Source organism: Colossoma macropomum, unplaced genomic scaffold, assembly GCF_904425465.1.
Source record: "Colossoma macropomum unplaced genomic scaffold, Colossoma_macropomum, whole genome shotgun sequence".
In the NCBI taxonomy this organism is placed as follows: Eukaryota; Metazoa; Chordata; class Actinopteri; order Characiformes; family Serrasalmidae; genus Colossoma; species Colossoma macropomum.
Window position 1 is genome coordinate 7,438,687 of NW_023494807.1, and position 24,239 is coordinate 7,462,925.

General features: G+C 38.9%; 1 protein-coding gene across 1 annotated transcript; it reads right to left on the reverse strand.

Annotated features, from left to right (window-relative positions):
- Positions 1-4,039: 4,039 nt before the first annotated feature.
- aadac (arylacetamide deacetylase) lies at positions 4,040-21,548 on the reverse strand. Its single transcript, XM_036556766.1, is given in 6 exon segments — positions 4,040-5,240; positions 5,242-5,450; positions 6,486-6,657; positions 11,439-11,508; positions 16,507-16,735; positions 21,208-21,548. Coding segments are annotated over 6 exon segments (1,224 nt in total). The 5' UTR covers positions 21,349-21,548; the 3' UTR covers positions 4,040-4,837.
- Between the last annotated feature and the right edge of the window lie 2,691 nt (positions 21,549-24,239).

The window sequence follows — 24,239 nt, forward strand, 5'->3', positions numbered from 1 at the left end:
GCTTGTCCTGACGAGTATTTTGGCGCAGGATATAATTGCTGGATTTGAAAAAAAGCTTGCAAATGTCATGGGACCACATGCTTAAAAGTTGCTCAAGAGTTTTCTTTAAAGAATTAGCCAGCTAGTAAGCAAGACATCTTCGCGAGCATACCACTTTGTTTTCTGTGGGTGTGCTTTTTTATTGGAGACCTTTTTAAAAGTCGCCTATCCATACAAGTCAGACAAAAGCAATGGTTTATGGTTAGTTATTTTGCATATCAAAAGCAGCCACAGTAAGTGACAGACTCTGGAATGCAAGGCAACATTCCTAAAGTGTAAAATCAGTGCAAGTTGGAATGGTGCTATAATGTCTAGTAGAGCATTACTTAGTAAAGGTCCCAAATGAACAGATGCCCAAACCACTATCTGTTTGTCCATCGAAAAATGTCCACTCTGAAAAGTTACATTTCAGGAATGGAACAATGTCCTTTGAAGACAACTAAGGACATCGAGGCTTCTACTATTTAGAAACATTTCCAAAGTCTCTACAAAATATCTAGAAAAGATCTGTTGTTTGAAAACTGGCATGATTTCTTTGCACTGGCTTTACCTCAGCAACAAAGATGTTTTATCTAAATGAAACTAAATTTAGTTTGTGCAGTAGTCTGTCTCCTAAGGGCAGATTCTTTATAAAACAACACTCATTTAAACCGTTTGTTTGGAATTTAGCATAAAACTCTGAAACTCCTCTGAACACATACATGTATCATGGTGTGAAAATTCCACCATGTATCTGAGTCACCTGTTTATGCATTTTAAACCATTCTTTAAGAGATATTTGTAAATATTAAAAAATATATATAGATATGTGTAAAACTGCATTTCTTTAGCCTGGGAAGCTATTCTCCTTGTTATCTTAAACATCTTTGGTAGCACGTATGCTGTGCTTTTTTAGTGGAGAGGATGTTGATTTTATAATTACAACCAGTGCAGTAGCATAATGTTGTATTTGTTGTCACTGCTCATGCTTTGATGCTTCATTTTGGCCCTATAACTACTGCAATAAAGGATAAAGGAATCACTATTTGGCTTGAATAATCAAACTTTTTTTACAATGGCTTAATCTATAGAAGAGGTCCCACTTAAAGAGCATACAGATTAGCAGTATTTACTGTTTGGGATGGGTATTACAGTCAGAATCGATATTGATATTGATACTAATACCCTACTACCACACACCGGATGCATCAGCCAGCCACCACCACAAACAGTGATGCCACCAAGAGCCACGTGTCAATCTAAAGTCTTCAATATAGTCAGACAAATGCTAGTCGTTTTCACCTCAGGTAACATTACTAGCCTTGCCACATTGTATTTGACCCTAGTTTTAAGTTTGGTTTGTGAGTGTTGGTTCACTGACAGAAAATGTCATGAATTCGCTAAATGTTTTCTCCTGTGTGTGGTTTCTAGGTGGTTTCTGTTCTTGTCTTTGTAGTAGTTCTCATGTTCCACTTTGCCCTTTGGCATCAATGGCTTCATGCTTTGCGTTGTTTGTTTTCGCCCTAATTTTAATAAAACTGTTCAACTCACAAGTTCAAGGTGGTCTTGTCTTCTAACTCAAATGGAGGTGTCGAGTCAGGATACACAGGAGTGTTTATTAAGGTTGTTGAAGAACGAATATCTTCTATTCTAGTGCAAAGAAGTTTGTAAATGGCTTATGGGCATTTATAGATATTCATAAGAGCTGAAATTAAATTAAAATAAATTAATACATTAATTGTTTTTACGTCAGATTACAGGCTGCGAAGTTGCTGCAGATTGTTGACTTATCATTCATACAAATGACCAAGAAATCACTGCTGTTTGCTAATGTTTACCAAATTATTCAGAGGCTTTTAGCATTCTTTTTGTTGGGGTTTACAAAAGACACATCATATTAGCTGACAAGATATCTTCAGTGGATGACATCTGAATTTACTATTTATTTCTGACAGATTAATAAACATAGACTGTTAATTGATAAAGTTCTAATGACTGAATCCCTAGTTAGTGCATAATTTGTTAATTATGACATAGAAGCTCCATTCTTGATTGTTAAGTAATAGCTTATATGCCTGTTATTATGTAATGGGAATATATTAATTAATGATGAATAACACTAAATACCCATTTAGTTCATGATTAGTTCACTGTGAAGTAAAAGATAATAGATGTCTCACAAATTGTACCATTTTAGATTTTTTTTTTACTTTAATGACTAGTTAAATATGCAAAATTCTGACTCAAGGGGGAATTCCACCGATTTCTCAAAAGTTCGGCATAATCCAAATACTGAAATGTAAAAAGTCATTGAGTGGTTTGTTGTGAAATGCTCTGTTCTAAAGAAACGTATAGAGTGGTGATAGGAACCAGACATCCACCTCTAAACCTCCCTCACAGAAAGTTAGTTCATGAAATGTTTCAAAATATGCTGCCTAAAGTCTGAGACGTTGGGTTATGATAGTTTAGTGATAATGTTTTGGATTAAAATGTATTTCAATCCATTTATTTTAATCCATTCATGGTGGAGGGATACAAGCAGGGTGTTATGAGGCAAAATTGTCTAAATTTTTTTTTTTTTTCAGATTTATCACTATTTTGCCATCATCAACATTACATATAAAGAAATAAGATCTGTGTAGGTTCACTGGTGGGTGTGGATAGTAAATAAAATGATGTGCTGTAGTCATGGTGACCCCTGGTTCCTATCACTACACTGTAAACACAGTAGGCCTATGCATTCCTGTTACTATGCACGCTAAGAATGGAATGAACTTTCCTCTTCATTTGGAGATGACCAAGGCCAAGGCCTTGCAGGTGCAAAGCTGTGCGAGTGCATACCTCAGCTGATCTTCCAATTCCTCTATCCTCTGGGTGACCTCTCCTCCTCTGATCCCAAAGGAAATGCTTTAGCTCAGGTGCCTCAGAGTGGGAGAGGGGGTTCACCCTCCACCAAACAATATCCTGCTGGATCTGTATAGATGAGCCAGTCCATCCTTGCAAAGGTCCACGTGACTGTAAAGAAAGGGAACTCCCAAACAGAAAGGCCAGCGTTTATCAGACCAGGCTGACAACACTTACTAGAGAAAACAGAGGGGAAAAGTAATGTGATACTGTTTTATGCATACAACCTTCTTAAATAAGTATATTTGATTCAATATCCAATATGTGCATCTAAAATGTCCTGATGTTAAATCAAGGCAGCGATTAGGAGAGGCTGTGTTTCTGTTTGTTTAAGTGGAGGAGGTTAGAATTGTGTTGGACTGTGTTATCGCTTCACTGCATGCTTCAGTGGTTAATCTGAGTGAAGTGGGTGAGTCCATTTGTCAAACACAAACAATGACCTGGCTATACTTTAACGCACACCGAGGCCTCTCTTACAGCTCGCTCTCCACACGGCACTCTTGGAAGCACATAAGAGTGCAACGTGACAGAGATGGGGAGGGAGATCGGCGGATAAGACAGTAGTGCAATTTTACACCAAGGTCACATGAAGAAGAAAGCCCCAAGGCCAACAGCTCCAATCCAGATTTCATTCATCTAGGACATTTAAACAAAGAGGCTTTTTCTCGTATTCCACTTTTTTGTCACATAACAGAAAAAAATGGTCCATTAGAGCCACTCTTCCCCCCGAAAAACAGCAAGAGATGAAGCCTTAAAGCAGAACCTTCAGTTGACTTTTTTACTTCTTGTCAAACTGAATCCTATCAAGTACATCATTCAGTGTGGAAACACATGAGATTAACAGAACTGTAGACTTTGTTCTAAGAGTTGAAGTCAATAAACAAACGACAACAATTAACTTGTACAGTCATTTCAGGAAATGAAAAATAAAAATAAACCCTGGCAAAAATGCACTGACATTATTCAACGGAAGCAGCGCAGACACTACAATTAGGAAGTCTTGTTTTTGTTGAAACCAGGTCCAGTATCTGTTATTACAGAGCCACAGTAAAAAATAAAAAGTCAGTGGTCACAAAAATATTACAACACCTTGATGATAATAAAAAGTCAAAACTCGGAGAAAAGAAAATACCCAAACTGTCAGCAGCGGCTATGTAAACAGCATGAAACACCCAGAATACATTTGGTTAAATTAAAAAACAAAAGAAAAACACTGAACATCTAACCACAGCCTGGTGCCAGGAGGGCGTCTGAGAGAAGGAATGTAAAGCTATTCTTTATATAGCTTACAACTTTGTAAATTATATATTTTTTGTATTTATATAATTAGCTAATTCTAATTGTAAATTCTAATCTGTAAAATTATATCATTCATAAAGATAGAATTTTAAAATTATGAAATTTAAAATGTATACATTTTGTATAATAGTGTAATTTACAATTTTCAAAGTTACATAATGTGCATATATTGTAAAGTTCCATAATATAAAATGATTTGGGGCTATTTTTTAGATTTTGTGAATGTACATGAATATATATATGTATGTACATACTGTATATTGTATAATTTGCAAATTTTGTACAATTACATACTTTTTGTAAAATTATGTAATTTACAATTTTTGTAGCTATATCATTCATAAATTTTGTAGCTTTATAATTCACACATTTCGTAACATTACATATTTTACTAATTTTGAAACGTGATCTACACATTTTGTAACTACATAATTTGCAATTTTTTATTTACAATTATATAACTTACAAATTTGTAGCTATATAATTTGCATATTAAAATAAAATTAAATAATTTGCAAATTTTGTAAAATTGTGACATTTACAATGTTTGGAAAATTATTTAATTTGCATTTCTTGCAAAATCATGTAATTTACAAATTTTGGAAAATGATATCATTCACAAATTTTGCTTGAGCCACAGTATATAGTTGATCGTCATCCTTTGAGCGATTTCAAAGTCGGTGGGCCATATGGTGAACATGAGGGCGCCGTGGAAGCCGCCTGAGTAATGTTCATGTGTCACGTCCACCCCAGCCTGACGTAAGCGCGTGACATACATCATACCGTCGTCCCGCAGCACGTCATACTCGCACGTCAGCACGTAGGCTTTGGGGAATGGGCGTAGCACAGCATCGGGCACCAGAAGGGGTGAGGCCCGTGGGTCTATCATGGAACGAACTGGGCGCTCAGGTGTTTCGGCTGCTGCTATAGGTGGGGCGCTGTAATTGTACGCCTGGCGGTACGACTCTGGCAGGAAGGCACTCCAGTTGACAAACTTTAGCAGTGCAGCTGACTCAGGGGCTGTTGTGGTCGTTGGCCATCATGGCCCAGAAGAGGGATTTGTCACTGGTTAAGTACTGGCTCCAGAAGCGCACCATGAGTGTGCGTGGCAGGATGGGCATGTGCTGGTTCTGTTGGTAGGATGGAGTGTTGAGGTCCAAGGCCTGCAGTACCGGGTAGATCAAGGCCTGGACCTTCAGCTTCACATGCTGCTCTGGCTCCAGCTGCAACTGAGGTCAGAAAAAGACCAGAAGTACATTGATACACCTCTATTTTGACATCCCTTAAGCCCAAACATAGCAAATACTTCAGCTCGGAATTGGAGCTACAAAGCTAATGCTGCTAACAAATAATGGACACCTATACCCTACCCATTAGCATCACGCATGCTGCATACCTTTATCATCATATGCCTCAAACCGTGTTATGTTTCATCATTTGAACAGGGACACCCAAACTTTTACATATGACTCTGTATATCAAGAATATAAATTATTAATTTCTAATTAAATATTTGAAGCTGCTCAAAGAGTTTAAAATGGCATTTTAAAAAGGCATCTAGGCATTTTTGACCCTACAATTTCTCCAAAGGGACTTCTTCAAACTTTTTTTCTGATTGAAGAGTGAAAGAAGAAATTACAGATATGCTATGATTTTAACATTTAATGATTTAAGATGTACAATATACAGAAGATAACAAAATGTAAGTTAAAAAAACATTTGGATTTCCAAAATAACCTCAAGAAATGTACAACAAAGGTACAGAACTTCTGTGCATTTTATCGTAAAATAAATATGTTCTTGGATTTCTTGCTGTTGGGGGGGTCTATTCTCTTGAAGATACCAACAACATGTATCCACATAAATGATTACATATTTGGACTGAGTGAAATCAATGCATCACTTAGGATCATTTTGAAGCATATACATAACTCACAGTGAGAGCTAGCCAGCCAAAAGTACAGCCTCCACATGGTGAGGTTAGTTTTAATGTAATGCTACAACTAAGCCTCCCAAAGTAAACAATGAGTGAAATACACATCCCCCAATCTGTCCGTCTATCAATCTTCATCTCTTTGCTAATTACATTCATTTTGATGCACATATTTTTTGCATTTGTTTTGGAAAGCTCTTTTGGTACAAACAACATAGACCCATATTGAATTAATTGTCTTTGCATCACCAAACTTTTTAGCTACTGTTATAAATACATAGGGTTAGGATGCCTCACTCTTCCCTGCTATGATGCTCCCACTGCGCCTCACCTGCTGTGCCACTGCGGCCGCCAGGTTGCCTCCTGCACTGTCCCCGGAGACTGCCACGCGTTCCGGGTCCACTTTGTAGCTGTCCAGGACGTCCACTCGGAGGAAGTGCTTGACTACATGGTACACATCCTCAAACTGGACAGGGAAGTGGTGAGCTGGGGCCAGACGGTATCTGCATACAGTTCAGGTAAGATTCCAGAAAAAAAAAGAACACCAAAACCCATGCAAACATTTACTATAGATACTTTCAAAGACAGCGCTCTGACCGTAAACATGAGGAAGTCAAGTGACCTTTGTTTGTATAGAATATTTAAAAGATGAGTGTCAACCAAAGTGCTGCACAACAAAATCAACTAAAAATAACTAGTGCAGATAAAACAATGAAACAAAGAAGAGCTACTGATGACAACACAGAACAAACCAACAAACATGACTGAATACATAGTCTTTAGAAGGACTCAGATGCCTAAGGAAATGAATATGTTTCGTAAACTACTGTAGGGTCCTGTTTATAAGGCTACATGAACATACACAAACTTGTCATGACAACCAACATAACCCTACATAAATGTTTATAAACGCTTATTCCAATTGGTGTCATTCGTTATAAAGGTTACATTTGCCAATTTTGATCAAAGTTTAGCTAAAATAGCCCATATGAAAGACGACGTATATAGGCCTTTTTCACTTTTTCAGGATCTCAAATCCATTGGGTTCTGTTAGCAGGTAATTTCATTTCTGGTCAAACCAAAACAAATGGCGCAGTCCAGTTTTAAGGTGTTCTGCTGCGTTCCTCAGTGCCACTCCAAACAAAAAAGGCACACCTGGGATTGCATATATTTCTGAACAAGCACACGCTAAAAACAAAATGGGGGGCTCCCGACTGGCACAACCGTCTAAGCGTTGGCCCTATCATCAGAAGATTGCGAGTTCGATCCCTGGTGATGCTACAGCCATCCGTAGCTGGGAGTCCAAGATTGGCCACGCTCTCTCTGGGTGGGTAGGATGGCCCCTCCCTCTCCCCCATCACCCAACCCGATGCTAGTCAGCGCAGGCGTCTGTTAGCTGACGTAACAGATCTGGCGGTTGGTGCTTTCCTCCGAGCGCGTTCAGCTGTCCAATGACGTTGCGTGAGCGGCAGTTCGAAAAGAAGCGGTGGCTGGTTTGACAGGTATCAGAGGAAACCTGTGTTAGCCTTCGCCCTCCTAGTGTTGATAGTATCGTGTGATTGGGGGAGTCTTAACTAGCGGGTGGAATTGGAGACGACTAAATTGGGGAGAAAATTGGGTTAAAAATTAAAAAAAAAAAAAATGGATCCTGTCAATCCAAAGTGTAATTTTATAGATAAAGCAGCATTCATGTCGGCAGCCATCGCTTTGCCAAAATCCACGTTTATAAGACTTCTTTGGGTCAATTTATGCTCAGAGGTGGTGCTGTACCCTGCCGTTTCATACAACAAAACACTAATGTTTTATTTCATCCAACAAAACATGAATGTTCACGAGGCTTCTCGCTCAAATTTCCTTTCCACCTTAAATGATGCAGCAGTCACCTTAAACTCCATGCAGAGGGGCTCCCGAGTGGCGCAACCGTCTAAGCGTTGGCCCTATCATCAGGAGATCGCGAGTTCAATCCCTGGTGATGCTACAGCCATCCGTAGCCGGGAGTCCGAGAGAGCACAATTGGCCTCGCTCTCTCTGGGTGGGTGGGATGGCCCCTCCCTCTCCCCCCATCACTCAGTGCGATGCTAGTCAGCGCAGGCGTCTGTTAGCTGACATAACAGATCTGGCGGTTGGCGCTTTCCTCCGAGCGCGTTCGGCTGTCCAGTGACGTTGCGTGAGAGGCAGTTCGAAAAGAAGTGGTGGTTGGCTTCACAGGTCTCGGAGGAAGCCTGTGTTAGCCTTCACCCTCCTAGCGTTGATAGCATCGTGTGATTGGGGGAGTCCTAACTAGCGGGTGGGATTGGAGACGACTAAATTGGGGAGATAATCGGGTTAACTCCATGCAGGCACCAGAACGTAACTGTAGCACAACTTAAGGTGGAACAGAATATTTAAAGAAGTCGACTTCGCCTTCATCAGAAGTTCAAAGTCTAGCAGATTACTGATATTGCAAAAGCAGCCTGAGCTAACAAAGCACTGCAGCTGCAGATTTAAACTCACTTGTTGGTTAATGCTTGTTGCTGACGTCTTTGATTAGCCACCTCAATGTGGCTATAGCCAGTACAATATTGCTGCAACCGCAGCTCTTCTCATTCCTAGCCGTAACTGTGTCAAACCTGTACTTTGTGAGGTTTATCATTCTTCCTCATTGTACGGTCTGGCCCTCACTATCACCTCCTCGTTTACAACATATGAAGCTACATGTACATACAAAAACATTTATATTTTAAATAAATATAAATATTAAAACAAGCCAAAAATTTCCAATCAGGTTTGCTGAGTTAGCTCACTAGGTTAGCTATGTTAGCTGGCTATGTAAGTAACTTACCTTGAAAGATAAAAAAAACAAAATATAATTTTTTTATTGGTCAAAAAAACAATCTAGTCGCTCTACATCACTGCCTGAGATATGAAGAAGGTCTTCAAAACAACATCTGAAGCACTATACTTCCATGTTTTGAAACAAGCAGCAGGCTAACCGGATGTGTGGTTCCCTGTTTGGTCGCTATTTTCTCTTAACGGCAGCAGAGTGTGAAAAGGGTTTATTGGAATAAGCATTTATAAATACTTATGCAGGGTTACATGAGGTGTCCAGCTTATGTAGGAGTCATGCAGCTTTATGAACAGTACCCTACAGCAGAAGACTGTTCCAGAGTCTTGGGCAGCTACAGAAAAAGCCTGTTTGAATCTCAACAAGAGTGTGGAATGGCTAAGAGCAAGTGGTGGGAAGATCATTTGGCTCGTGATGTGGAATGGAATGGAGAGGAGGTCAGAGATCAAGCTCAGAGCCAAGCCATGCAAAACTTTAAAAGCGAATAAGAAAACCTTAAATTCAACTCATTTTTTTACTGGTAACCAGTGCATTGACGAGAGTATGGGGTAATGCTCTCCCCTTTCATGGTACCAGTCAGAAGCCTCACAGCTGCATTTTGGACCAGCTGTAGACATGACAAACTTGTCTGACAGATTCCTAAGTACAGCAAGTTGCAATAATCAATAAGAGATGCAAAAAAAGCATGAACAACTGTTTCCAGGTCCTTTAGGCTGCTTTTAAATTTTGCTACAATTCTAATCCGCCTCTGCATCTTAAATTTAGAGAAAAAATCAAAGATAACACCAACATATTTTACATGGCTATGTGCATTATATAATGATGGCCCCAGATTATTAGTTATAGTTCTGGCCGATTTCACTTTTGTCTTGGTTTAATTTAAGAAAGTTCTCTGACAACCAGCACTTCATGCCTCTTAATCAAATGGAAATGAGGCACAGAGAGCCATTTTCACCTGGTTCAAGAACTGTGTGCCATCTATATATATATATATAACAGTGATAGGGTTGATTTTGTACTTCTGAACGACAGACCCAACAGTAGCATGTATAAAGAGAACAAAACAGGACCCAAGACAGAGCCCTGAGGTACTACACAGTTAATAGGCACAAAGGAAGAGGAAAAATGACCCATATTGACAGAAAAAATTCTGTTTTAAGATGCAAACTACTTAATCTTTGTGCCCTGGATGCCAACACCATACTTCAGGCAATCAGTGTGATCAGTAACAAATGCTGCTCTAAAGTCTAAAAGAACCAAAACAGCAACAACTAAAAATAAATCATTAAAGAGCAGACTCAGTAAAGTGTGACTTAAATAAGCAAACTGGGAGAAACCTGCTATCTACATGTGAAAGGTTTTGTAAAGCTGAAACCTTTAATCTGTAAAGCTTTTCTACAATCACATCTTATCTTGAAAGGAGTCTTTAGGGGATGGACATCCCCAAGAGTAAATAAGTAAAGAGCACTCATGGAAGATAACACAGTCTGTAATGCTGTTTTTATGTGGACCGTGAAATACCTTGTGTGACTGAGCAAAAGTCAGAGAACACCTTCATTTATTTAATTTCCAGTCAAAACGGCCATTAAAGGTTTAAGAGCCAAGTGAAAATCAATTGAGAAGCAAAAAATGCAACCATATATAAAATTAATTATAATTAATTGTTGAGGCTTTTGTTTTCTATATGCTTTTTTTATGTTGAAAAATGAATAACTTGTATTTAATGGCCATTTTGACTGGAAATTAAATAAATAAAAAGTGCTTTCTGACTTTTGCATGTTTTCTGAGAATATAAATAAGGTTTAACATGATCTTGCCTTGATCATACAAAGGACATATGAGGCAATTAAATAAATAGCAGAGTCAGCTCAAAAAGGGGTGATCAGCAACAATAACTGCCTTTAGATTGTTATATTTCATCACAATTACAGTTGATTATGACTACTGTTTACTCCTTGGGCATCATACAAAATGTGTCTGAAATTAAAGTCACAAATCATTTGTACAGTGAGACCAAAGTGGAATGTCTAAATTGCTGTTTTAGGCAGATCCCTGGCTTACTGTATCGTGCCATGTAGTCTGGGTGAGGCAGACCACAGAGCACAGCATAATGCTCATTATGCGCTGTTTGGACAAGCACAGCTAAGCGGATCTCTATTGAAAAAGGCCGGAGCTGCCAGGCCTTTCAGCCCATGGCAAAGGACGAGCCAGTGTGGTTCATCAGTGATATAATAACGCTGGTCCAGCATTCATTTAACTCATTCATAGTTCAGCTCTGCTAAGTCCAGTTTGGGTTCAATCAAAGGTTATTATCATTATGCTAGTTATACAACATTACAAACACAACCGGCCCATTTTAACACTCTATAAAAATCACTTCAGACCAGATGGTCACACTTACTAAGAGAAAAAGACAACTTCCTTGTTTTGATTGAGGAGAAAAAGTGTCATGATACTCACTCTACTGAAACAACAACCGCATTGAGCTCTGTAACCATCTGTCTGGCCAAAAGATCATAGGGTCCCATTCCTGTAGTAAGAGAAACAGATGGAGAAAGAAGAGAAATGAGAAAAAGAGAGACGCACAGGACAGATTATTATAGTGGAATATAGATAATAGAAACGATGGACCTCATTCACCAATATGCTCCTTAGCTTTTTTTTTTTTTATTTGTTCTTGAAAAAACGTCCTAAGTAAAAGTCTACATTAGATTCATGACATGTTGGACAGTTGTTTCACTGATTGCTGACAGAGACATGATCACAATGTGAGTGTGTGTGTGTGTGGGGAGGGGGGGGCCTTGCAGCGTCGGGGGGGGTGTGCAAGCACAGGGGTGGAAAGTCCTTGTATTGCAGCAAACAACTCTCCCCTTAAAGGTGAAAGCTGGAAGCCAATGACCTGGCAGAAATTTTGGGGTGGCATCTGAGGTGACCATTCAGATTTCAGGTAGGGCCTTGGCCACCTCGGCCACCCCTTTAGAACAATGCATACAACTATAGCTGTGCTAAGGGGCAAAACTACTGTATTGTCACACTCATTTGCATAAAGTATTGAAGTTACAGCTACTGTCACTGTTAAAGCCACAGTTACTGTTGCAGTTTGTGTTACAGTGTTAAAATAACAGTAATCCACAGATGAGGTAGTTTACAGTTGCTGCACTGTTCCACAGTAATAAAGCACCCAATGCAGTACTGCTGTAAAATACAGTCTTGTGCAAATTGACCAGAGCAAAATAAGCAGTAATAAAGTGCAGTGCAGATAGAACAGATGAGTGCAGAGGTGTACAGTTTGATGGCCGCAGGAAGAAATGACCCGCGAAAGCAATGCTTCCTGCAGTGAGGCTGGAGCAGTCTGCTACTCATTGTACTCCTCTGGCCCTGTTGTGTTTTGTGGAGTGGGTGGGAATGGTTCTGCATAATCACTGACACCTTTGCCAGCATGCTCCTCTCCACCACCATCTCCACAGCCCACAGGACTGAACTGGCCGTTCTAATGATCTTGTTCAGCTTGTTAGTGTCCTTCACTGTAATACTGCTGCCCCAGCACACAACAGGATGTAGGCTTCAGACATCAAAGGACCTCAGCCTCCTCAGAAAGGCCTTTGGTACAGCTTGTCTATATTAACTTCCCATCCCAACTTGTCACACAGATGGACAACCAGATACTTGAAAGTACTTGTATTATTATTAATAGTGGTAGTATTATCTATATTATTAGTATTATCTACCCCTATAGGTTCAGAACAGAATTATTAACAAACTATCTGTTAAAACTCAGTTGATTCTAAACAGTGGTGGGGTTGGGGTTAGGATTTGGACCAGGGTGAGGGTTGGGTTTAGGTTTTGGGTTGAGGTTAAGGTTATGGTTAGGATTAGAGCCAGGTTTGCCAAATTATGGTCAATTTATTTGACATTTAATAGAAGGTAACTTGAAAGTAAATGAAGTGACTACAACGCATCTAAAGTGGACTTTTCAAATAAAGCATTACCAATATCTTCCTTTATGTCCATAAACAATCTGAAAGGTTGGCTTGTCAGACCACAATAGACATTTCTATTGTGCATCAGTACATTACAGATGAGCTTGAGTCCAGAGAAGTCAACACCATTTCTGGACGTTGTTGACATATGGCTTCCACAGTGCATAGTACAGTCTTAACTTGCATTAGGGGATGCAGTTAAAAACAGCGTTTACTGTCAACGGTCAAAGTATTCCCGAGCCCACGCTTCCGAGCCCACAGAAGCACGCTGGTTCTAAATGGAGTGCTGAGGGGTCTATAGGGGTCCTTTATGCACATACATTTCTCCAGATTCTCTGAATCTGTTGGTGATATTTTTGCGCCATAGAGGGTAAAATAGCTAAAATCCTTGCAATCGCTGGTTGAGGAACATTGTTCTTGAACTGCTGGTCTGTTCGCTGAGGTATTTTCTGACAAGCTTTGACCTATCCTTGATTATAAAGCACTAGGCATTTCCTGGATGCTCTTTTTAAATGGAAGCATCATTGCATCAACTGTTTAAGATGTTTTTTGAACATTTCCCAATGTTTCTAGTCTTAAAATGCCCCTGTCCCAACTTTTTCGGAATGTGTTCCAGGCATCGATTTCAGAATGAGCGAATATTTACAACAAGTGATGAAGTTGATAAAGTAAAACATCAAATATCTTGTCTTTTTACTGTTTTCAATCAAATACAGGTCAAAGTGGATTCACAAATCACCGCTTTCTGTTTTATTAAGGTAATTTGTGTATTGGGGTCCTATTTTTCTTTTTTGCACTGGACCCATAAGATCCCAGTTAAGCCACTTATTCTAACATTTAAAGCCAGTGCAACAGAACCATCATCTGCAGATCAATGCATATAATGCACTTTTACACCATCAAAGTGACAAGTCTGGTTAGATGTTTTCAAGGGAATGAAAGCAATAAAACATGCATGCCAGGGACTCTATTTGTTTGGCACAGTTCTAGCATGCGGTGACCGTTCCGTTCTGTATGGTTCTGACAGCAGCTTGACCAGACAGCGTGACATCCCGTGTCAGGTCACGTTACCAATGTTATGTCAGCCTTCTAACGGCTGGTTACCGAGGGTTACTGCGGTCAGGATGCATGTCTGACAGTTTTACCAGATGGTATGATTTTGTTTTCGCAGATAGGGTGTGACTTCACTCAGAGATGAGGATGATACAACAAACAGTCAAGGAAAGAATGTTGCTTTGGTTGTCATTCTGTAATCTTCAAGTTGTATACTAATTAGCATTAAACCATGTATTAGAAGTTCAATGCTGTTGCAATAATACAATATTGTAAACGATTCAATCCTCTAATTTTGAATACTTCTAATTCTATATTTACAGTATTGGGCAGAAGTCAGACACAACCCTTCATTTCTTTAATTTCCAGTCAAAATAGCCTTTAATTACAAGTTATTTCCTTTTTAGGAAATATGTCTGAGATTAATTATAAGATAAGTTGAATAAGGAAAGAGAAAGTCCAAGGACAACAAGTAAAAAAACAGTATTTCCTCCAAACTGCAGTTCAAAACATTATTAAAAGATACACAGAAAATGGGACTCCTAACAACCACCTGCAGGGCCTGGTAAACCGCCAAAACTGTCCCCATCAGATCAGCAGCACTTAACACTTTCATCTTTGAGAGAGAGGAGAAAATCAAGCTGCTTCAGATCTGAAAACATCCACAGGTGTTTCTGTCCATCCTTCCACTGTCAGAGACAACCCAGCGCTATGGGTCTGAAAGGATGTGTAGCTGTCAAGAAGCCCTCAAAGAAGTTGCTAGTGGTCTCAGAACAATGGACTGACCAAGCCATTGTCCAGACCTCAGCATCACTGAATGTGTTACTTGGGTCATGAGAAGTAGAAAATGGAACCAAATTCTAAGACTGAACTGAAAATATCCCAGCAGATTTCTTTTAAAAAACTAAAAATAATTCATTTTATGACCTCATTTACCTAAAAATAGGACATTTGTTTTCCTTACAAAACACACATTTTAGAGCATTTCATGGGTTTAAATGACTATTTTGAAGCCAGTTTTCTACAGCGTTATCTCTTTCCAGCATGTATGTACCTTACAGATATTTTGTGTTGATGACATCACATTATAAATAAATTCACTTTTATATTGTGGGTCAAAATTGACATTTAAGTTACAAATGAAACTGAATGAGTTTTATTCCTTTTTCCTGAACATCTTGTGGGCCCAGGGGTCAATCTGGGTCAATCTTTTGTCCCATAATACCCCAAGTCTCAGAAGGGGATGTGGAACATTTAGCATTTAGTAACTACATCATGCTCAACATTGTCCTCTGTTTCAGATGCCTTCTGTTTCACTCTCAGCATCTTGTAAATCATGGCTTATTGATAAGTAATTTAATGCATTTCATAGACTGTGATCCTCCATTTAGTCATTACAGTGGCAGCAGATATGAAGTAATGCAGGACATATAACAGTTTCGTCCCTCCCTCGATATGTCTGGATTATACTTTTCTTGTGCAAAATATTTGGCTTTCGTGGACAGTGTGTGTATGCGTGTGTGTGTTTGTGTGTGTATGTGTGTGTGTGTGTGTGTAAAATCTTACAAATTGTAGTAAACTTTATCTACACTGTTTTCAAATTTGACCCCCCAAATTGGTGCAGAGACTTTACAAAAGTATCAAATTGGTCATCTTCATTCTTCCACACACGTCATCACTGTTGAGAAGGCCATCAAATTTCATGCAAAAACAATAAAGTTTAATAGTTTTTAACATAAAAAAAGGGCCAGCTTTGACCCAGAAAGGATGGTTAAATAAATGAAGAGTGGTCTCTGACCTTTGCACAGTACTGTGGATACAATCATATGCAAAAGTTTAAACACCTTTGGCCAACTTAAATTTTCTTTTTCTGAGTTAAAATAAATTAGAAGTAATAAACACAGCCTCAACAGTGACCAAACTTAAATATGGCGTGTTCTGCATGTTGTAATCTACAACTTGTTTTTCTTTGCTAAGTTTAACGTATTAGGGTTTTTTCCAACATGTTCAATTCTGGGAATAAACAGTAATTCTGCATCAAAATGTGCAACAACCCATTTTGTATTAATGTTTGAAACACAGTGTGATGAATGTTATGGCTATTTTGTTTGTCATCTCACTATTAATCTTTCCAACTGAATATTTTCAGTGAGCCATGTTAAAATAAGTTGCTTATTTATTTTATTTAACAGTAAAATACTGAATTAGATAATGACAAATATTAAATACATTTTTTTTGTGTTCCGTTCAATCCCACAAACTTTCGGTTTAGTTTTGGTATCAAGCATTGTGCTCAATTCTGGTATGGTGAAAACTCATATTCTAATAGCCTTATTATTTTAGTATTATATTTAGGTGTGATGGACCTGATGGTCACACAGAAAAATAGATGTAGCATTTCTAGTACAACTCTTTTTTTTTCTCAGCGTAACAGAAAAATAGTTCAGTGGTGAGCAACTGAAGAGTGATGTAGTTATGAGTGAGACAGGACTCACTGGAGCTGCCTAGGCACCATCCTCCCCCGTGCAGATAGATAATAGCTCTCCTCTTCTCTCCAGCTCCTCTCTCCTGCCTGGGCTGATACACCACCACCTCCACACCACTGAAAAGCTCTTCTGCCACCTGCACCCGCTCGTCGGACACAGGTACCACCCGCTCGACAAAGGTGATGAACATCATCACCCCCATGTAGTCCTTCAGCCCCAGGAGCTCACTGAAGTCTGCCTGGAGAGAAGGGACAGATAAGACAGAAGAGAAGTTGTATGGGTTGACTGGCTGAATTTGGATGATTACATTTGGCTGGAAGTAACTAATTTAAAGCTAGTCGATTTTGGCAGATGTTAGCTAAAGCTCGCTATTTTGAAACCCTAAACAAAGCCCCTCCCTTAAAAGCCTCACTCCCAACTGCCTAGTGAGCTGGTAACACAGTCATAGTTGTTTATCATAAATAACATCATGACAAAAGGGAACGTTGTCTTAGCTAGCAAGCTAATGTTAGCTAATACTGAAGCTAGCTAGCTGGCTGACATTGTTGGAGTCCCTTGAAGCCCAGAACCCACTTTGTTAGGTTTTGAGGCTCCTTAATTCTCTCAGCTGAACATAAGCTAACTGACAGTTTGTTGGGAAACCACAATAGCTACCCAGCTACCATTAACGTTCGCCAAATCAACTGCAGTTTGACAACAAAATGTGCTAATCATGTATCAAACAGATATAGAGCGAGGTTGGCATGACTATTCATGTCCTTCAACTCTGCTGGCTTTTGCCAGCTTTGAAGAGACATATTCATATGAACTCATTTTTGCATTAAATCGATTGTGCTGGGGCCATATTGCAGAAAATTCTTAAGTCTGAGATCTGCTTTATTGTCATGGCAATTTCAGTTAAGACTGAAGTTAGGACAGATGCCTTTACAAAACAACAGTTCTTAAGTCTATAATCTTGTCTTATTTCCAGATAAGAAAACGGTATTACAGAAACATCCTAAGTTGCCAAAATATCCTAAATATTGTCTAACTTTAAGATAAACCCAGAGCGTCTTAACTTCTGCTTTAATCGTCTGTTTCTATTGTTTTATGCAGTGACAGGCAGCATAGTTTATTATAAGTATCATAATGACGCTACGTTTATCTACACTGAAAACGATGCTTTGACTTGTGAGTTTTTTTTCTAACAGTATTTAAAAGCCCCAGATGCTGCGGATACGATCTCCACTGTCCCATCTTATTACCTTCGTGTGTTAATGTTGATGAAAACTTGTCAGATAAAATATTCCAGTGGTGGTGGTGAATAATGAGGAGACAGAGCTGAATGTGTGTCTGTTTATTAGGAGAAATAACGTTAGCGCACTCGGCTAAAGCGTTTGGGAAATGGAGCCTGAAACCGTGGAGCGGCGATGCTCTGAAAACAATACGAAGTGCTGACACAACATTATTAACTTTCAGTTTATCGCGCTTTAGTTTTGTTTGACTTTCTTTACACCGGTAACGGCAGCTAACGTTAGCTGTCTGACTAACTTGATTGTGTGTTTCCTCTAAGCTGTGCGTGTATGGACGGTTGCTAAGTAACAGACATGACTGTTGATTGTCGACTTCTATCAGGTAAGTTAAGATTTCCTAACTTGAGATAAGAAAAAATGCTGTAAGATAAGATTCTTAAATTAAGATAAGATTTGCTTCTGTAATACGAATTTGTGAAAAATCTTATGTTGACCTGTCAGATCTTAAGGTAAGACAAAAAGATAAGAATTTTCTGTAATATGGCTGCTGATGAATACGATAAAGAAAGACGGTTGCGGTTACTGAGTCCCCTGAACTATATGATTTTAATGGCTCAAAGTTAGCGTGACATGAACAAAAAGAAGTTTAGCCTATTTTGCTAGTAGTAGCACTTGCTAGTTAATAGTAAATCACCTTCTATAAGGGAGAGGGCCAGAGTGCCTTGCCTGTAAATATCGAAACAATAGCTAGCTAGCAAAACTGAGTGACAGTTACAAGGCTGCTGTCGCTTAGCAACAGAGAGACACACAACCAGATGCAGCATTCAGACTCAAATAAAAATGCCTCTTTTTCCTGATCAGTTGAATTTTGGTGGCCCACAGCGTCGCTGTCCAAAGAAAAACATGTATCTCCATTTTTATCAATTTTTTTTTTTTATTGTTTCAACACACCAGCTGTGCTTTACGCTGTGGGAAAATTTTCATGATGAATGGACCAATAGAAATGCTCTGAAATCACTTGAAATAAAATCTCTTTACAGATTTACACTGAAAGGTGAGAGTGGTTTTTGCCTTCTCCTGTAAAGTTTCTATTTTGGAGATACTTGTTTTTCCTTGAACTGCGACAATATAACTGATTTTTTCTTCTGTTTACCAGCCACAGAGACTGTTTTCCCTCCCTGAATATGTGTCTCATTCACAGCTGCTAGTATGTGAGGAGAGAAAAGCCAAATATTACAAAAAAAATATTTTCTAATTTAAGTTTTTAGCGTATTTTTATGTTTGTAACTTAACCAGTCTGTACATTTTAAGTCAGTGAAGTAGTTCCACAGATGGGTGCCTGATGTTGTGGCAAGAAAATAATGAACAAAGTTAAACAAAAATGGATATTTGCAAACACAACCAATGCTGCAGTCATATGGTGATACCACATGGCTGGTGGGTCAGGTGGCAGACATGCTGCAGGCTAGTCACTAATATTGTATTAACATCGAACTCCTTGACCTCACATGTTCTGTCAGGTTGCAGGGTGAAAATAACTTTCACAGAACGGAACAAAGATATTTAGCTTGTCAACAACAAATACTGAGCTGACTTGCTCCTGGTCATAAAACAACATTAGTCATAGCAGAATGTGCTTGTGAAAGCTTCCGGCTTAAAGCAGTGCTCACCGACCCTGCTAATGGAGATCTACCTTCCTGAAGAAGAGTTTAGTTCAAACCTTAATCTGCTTCACCTGATCCAACTAATCAATCTCTTCAGAAGACCTTGATCAGCTGGATCAGGAGCGTCAGATCAGGGGGCTGGAACAGCAGGTCGATGGCTACCTGCAGCTTAGAACATATAGCTTAGACGAGCATTTCCCAACTTCTTCAATGTTTTTCTTGCCCAAACACAACAGATTCAGCTCAAGGATGCCATCGTTAACTAACAAACTGGGCTGTACCACTTTGCATGTCTTCTGATTGGCCTCCACTACAACTCTAACCATAAACCAGTTCATTAATGCTTTCTTGTCAGTTCTCATAGCTGTGAGGCCTTAGCTGCACTCAGTCCAGCCATGCCTTTCTCATTTCTCCGTGTCTTGAACGGTGGCCAAGCACCCGCCAAGTATGTGTCAGAGTGTGAGAGGTTTGGCTGTAGTAAACAGGGCGGTGAGATTTTGTGTTGTTTGAAGTGGCAGGTTTAATAAAAACAGCAGAGTTGTCAAGTTAACAGTGTTAAAGACCTCAAGGCAAGTGCTCACAAATATGAGCACTTCATCAACTCCCACACAGACCGATTCAACTGCGGCAAACCAAAAACTGCCATGTCAGTCATGGAAATAACCAAAAGTACTGACGTTAAGCTACAAGCCAATACAATTTTTATTCAAAGCACTGAATCAGGACAATGCAAGACCAACGGAACTCTCCAGCAGCACCATAAATAAATATTGATTTCCATAATAGGGCCTATTATTAGAACAGGTGAGCCCATTGCTCGGATTATGATCTGACATAATCTGTTGTAACTGCCACTCTGTCTTGCAGTACTTAGGCCTACAGCTCGACCCTGGAGACAGTCAATAATAGTGACAAACCCATCAAATATATCGCTGCTGTCAGAAGAAAAACGTGTATCTCCATTTTTGTCATTTTGTCAGTTTTTGACATATTTAAAAATATCTATTGTATATGTTGTATATTGTATATATTGTATATGTATTGTGAAAATACATATTGTGTGTAAATTTCATGATGAACGGATAAAAAAAATGGCCCAAAATGACTTGGAAAGATGTCTGGTTCCATTGACTTACATTAAAAGTAAAGTAGGCTTCCTCGTTCTCCTGTAAAGTTACCATTTTGGAGATACGAGGTTTTCTTCCAACAACAGCGATATAATACAGAGTCCTGTAATGCAGAAACTGTCCAGTAATTGTGAAATTACCATGCGAAATTCTAGACAAGTCCATACTGAGACAGAGTTAGTAACCTGAAATAAATACTGCAGCTCATTATAGGCTGAGTGCATTAAAACAAACCCTTCAAAATCACCATCTAAAACACTGACCAGCAGCCTCACGATTCAAAAATTCCAGTAGATCTCTTAAATATTGTCTTGATGAAATGAAAACATATGATCAGCTCATGATTAGTACTACATTTAACTAAATGTAGCACTTTTTTAATTGCATATCAGAAAAATAGCTGTGTTGGAGCAACAAAGCAACTGAAGTCATGCAGAGACTCAATAAGAATCACTCAATTAAAAGAACTACAATTACCACAATCACAACACCGTAACTGTATGCAGTGCAACACGCATAATTATAACAAGCCATGCTCATTCGTATGTTGAGCCAAATGATCGTAAATAAGAATTAACAAGTGGATTAAAGCGCAGTGCTCGATTTACTGCCTTATTCAACATTTCAGTCCATGCTCAAAGTCATCTGCAGAGGCTGCGCTACTTTAGACCCATAAATCAGTTTTACCAGGTGGCTTAAACTTCTGAAGAAGCAGTCCGTCAGCATGAGCTTCCACCTCTCCTCAATGTCGTCCGGAATGGGCGAGTAAACATAGTACGCCGTGAACGCGCCCAGCACTAAAAACAAAATCACTGCTTTGGATCGCATTTTGTTTTTTTTGTTTTTGTTTGTTTGTTTGTTTTTAAATCGGAGATTCCTCGACGACGGCGAGCGCGCGAACGGCGCTGTGTGTGAGCGCTCCTGCTTAACGGCGCGCTCACTTCGGAGTAAATCCGCGAGCGGGTGGAAGGGGGGAGGAGGGGGCGATTAATTTTGGAACGGACGGAGCCGGCACGTGTGCACGTCTCCGAGCGAACATGATCGGGCGCGTGGCGTCCTCCTCGACGGAATTCCGAAGAGGCGACGGGCTCCGACTCGTGAATGACTCTTTTGAACCGATTCTGTTCAATAAGTTGGTTGAATCGATTCAGAACTCTGCTGAAAAAAGCCCATAGAAATCATTACTGTTTCTGTTGGTTCCTGATAGTTTTGTAATGTGTTTTGGCTTTTTAATGGGTTCACAATGTAAAGGACCCTAGCGGTTTAACACGTGACCCGTGGCTGATTCTAAATGCTATTGATGGTTTCATAATGGGATCTAAAGGTGTTCTACAGGAAAGTAGTGGTCTCAAATGGAAACCATGAAGCCAATTCCCATTAGAAAGCCAAACCATTAGGTTTTAATCCCAATGATTCTTTTTCAGCATATACATACATACATATATATATATATTAATATATATATACACACACACACACACACACACACACACACACACACACACATATATATATATACATATATATATATAAATATATATATATATATATATATTCAACCATATGCAACACATTCTCCATCAATCTGAAGAATCATTTCACTATACAAAGAACAATTTAAGCATGAAATGGTTACATGTAGATCTTGTTGTTCTGAACAGAACCAATGTCTCATTGCCTTTACTAAAGAACTTTTGAAGAACCAGCATCTTTAAGTGTATACACCATTATTTACCACAGTGCTAGTAGCTAGTAGCATTTTTTCTTAGTCTTTTCTACTTTACTGGGGTCAGTGCACATATGCAGAATCAGAACCAGAATCATTTTATTTCACAAAGTTTGTTACGAGTACAAGGAAGTAGTCTTGGTGAGACACACATGTTACACACTGAACACACCAGACAAGCACACAGACTGTTAACATAGATTTAACTAGAGACAAATAAAAATAAGAATCCAGAAACAGAAAAGTGAATAAGAAAGAATAATGAAGAGCCAATGTGAGAGGAGCTTAAGGAGAGATGTGTGAATATCTGTACATGTGCAGATGTGAATGTCTACACAAATTCTGGTCTGAGGAGACAATATCTAATCTAATATAATATAATATAATAATATAATAATATAATATAATATGAACATTTGTGTGGCATGGATTTGGTGTGGAACAGTGTGAATTAAATCATATTAAATAAAAAAAAAGATTTGTCTTATCAAAATGTATTTAAATATTTTCTAGATGTATTCAGAATATGCTACTTTTTTATATTATAATTATTTATAATATAGAAATTGCTATAATTGATGGAGAATTTGGTGTAGATGGTTCTATATAGCACTAAAAAGGGTTCTTCTATTGTTTTGATGTCAAGGGTTCTTCTTTTGTTTCAAACTTGACATCAAAACAATAGAAGAACCCTTTTTAGTGCTATATAGAACGCTTTTCAACTATTCTATATGGAACCATCTATAGCACATACCATTCCATGATGCAACAAGCCCTTTAATAATGCAAAGGGTTCTTTGACTGTTCATGTTTCTATATAGACCATTTTTTTTATTAAAGAACAGCTATAGAATCATCTTTTCTACGAATGCAGTTTAAACATAGTAAAAAAAAAAAATTAAACAGGCAAAATTCTGCAAGCTGGTTTCAACATTTTTAGATAAAATGCCCCAACATATCACAACCGTGTTATAGTGTGTTATAGTGCATTACAACATTCATGTATACAATGTTCTCATGAACAGATTCTATAATTACAGTGCATTGCGAAACCTGACATTATTAAACTATATACTCTTGCTTTAAGTGTTATGCATGTAACTATAGCTACTTATAAGCAATTTATACAAGGCGTTATAAGGTTTTATGCATGCATTATAACGCACATGAACATGGATTATGTGTACAGGATTCATAGGACGTGGTACCAAAATTCCTTGTACATCTTTTACAAATATTCTGATTCCGTTTCTGAAGTGATGAAAGTAAAGTTGACTTATGAATCAGTGCCGCATTGAAAGCTACAGTTCAAAAGAATCGGTTCGGGAAACTCGAACCGATTCGAACTTATCGTCACTATTCCGAAGCCCAGCGGTCTCAGGTGGTGCGCGCTGCCCATGCGTGGGCTCCTCCGCGCGCGCCAGAGAGCAACGCGCTGTTAGTGCCTCGCGCCTCGCTCGTGAGGAGCTTTCAAGAGGCTAAACGGGTTAGCATGAAGTCTGAAAAGAAACCGTGCGGTGAGAATTCGTCCGAAGCCACTGCTGTACCTGGTGTGGAACTGTAGAGATGATACGACTTTCCCTCAAAAAAGAAAAGTCCGATGCGAAAATGAAACTATTTTCAGCATTTGAACACAGAAAAGTGAGCTCGCGGGCTGCGCGCGCTCTAAGGTTAAGGAAAAGCTGTTGGCTCGTGATATCCCGGGCTCGCTAAATATACCCTGAGTGAGACCGTCAAGTGTTTGAAACCGGAGCCCATTAACGTTTTCTTAATGTAACTGTGAGACTGAAAAGGACAGAAAAGGCTTAGAGACAGATACAAAAATACAAGAATAGGTCTTCAAAGGTTCTTTAGCAAAAGAATGGCTCTATTTAGAACCATGAGTTCTATGTGGAACAATTTAATGCTTAAATGGTTCTTTGTGAAATCCTTCTACAGATTAACAGAGGATGTGTCATATACACCGATCAGGCATAACATCATGACCACCTCC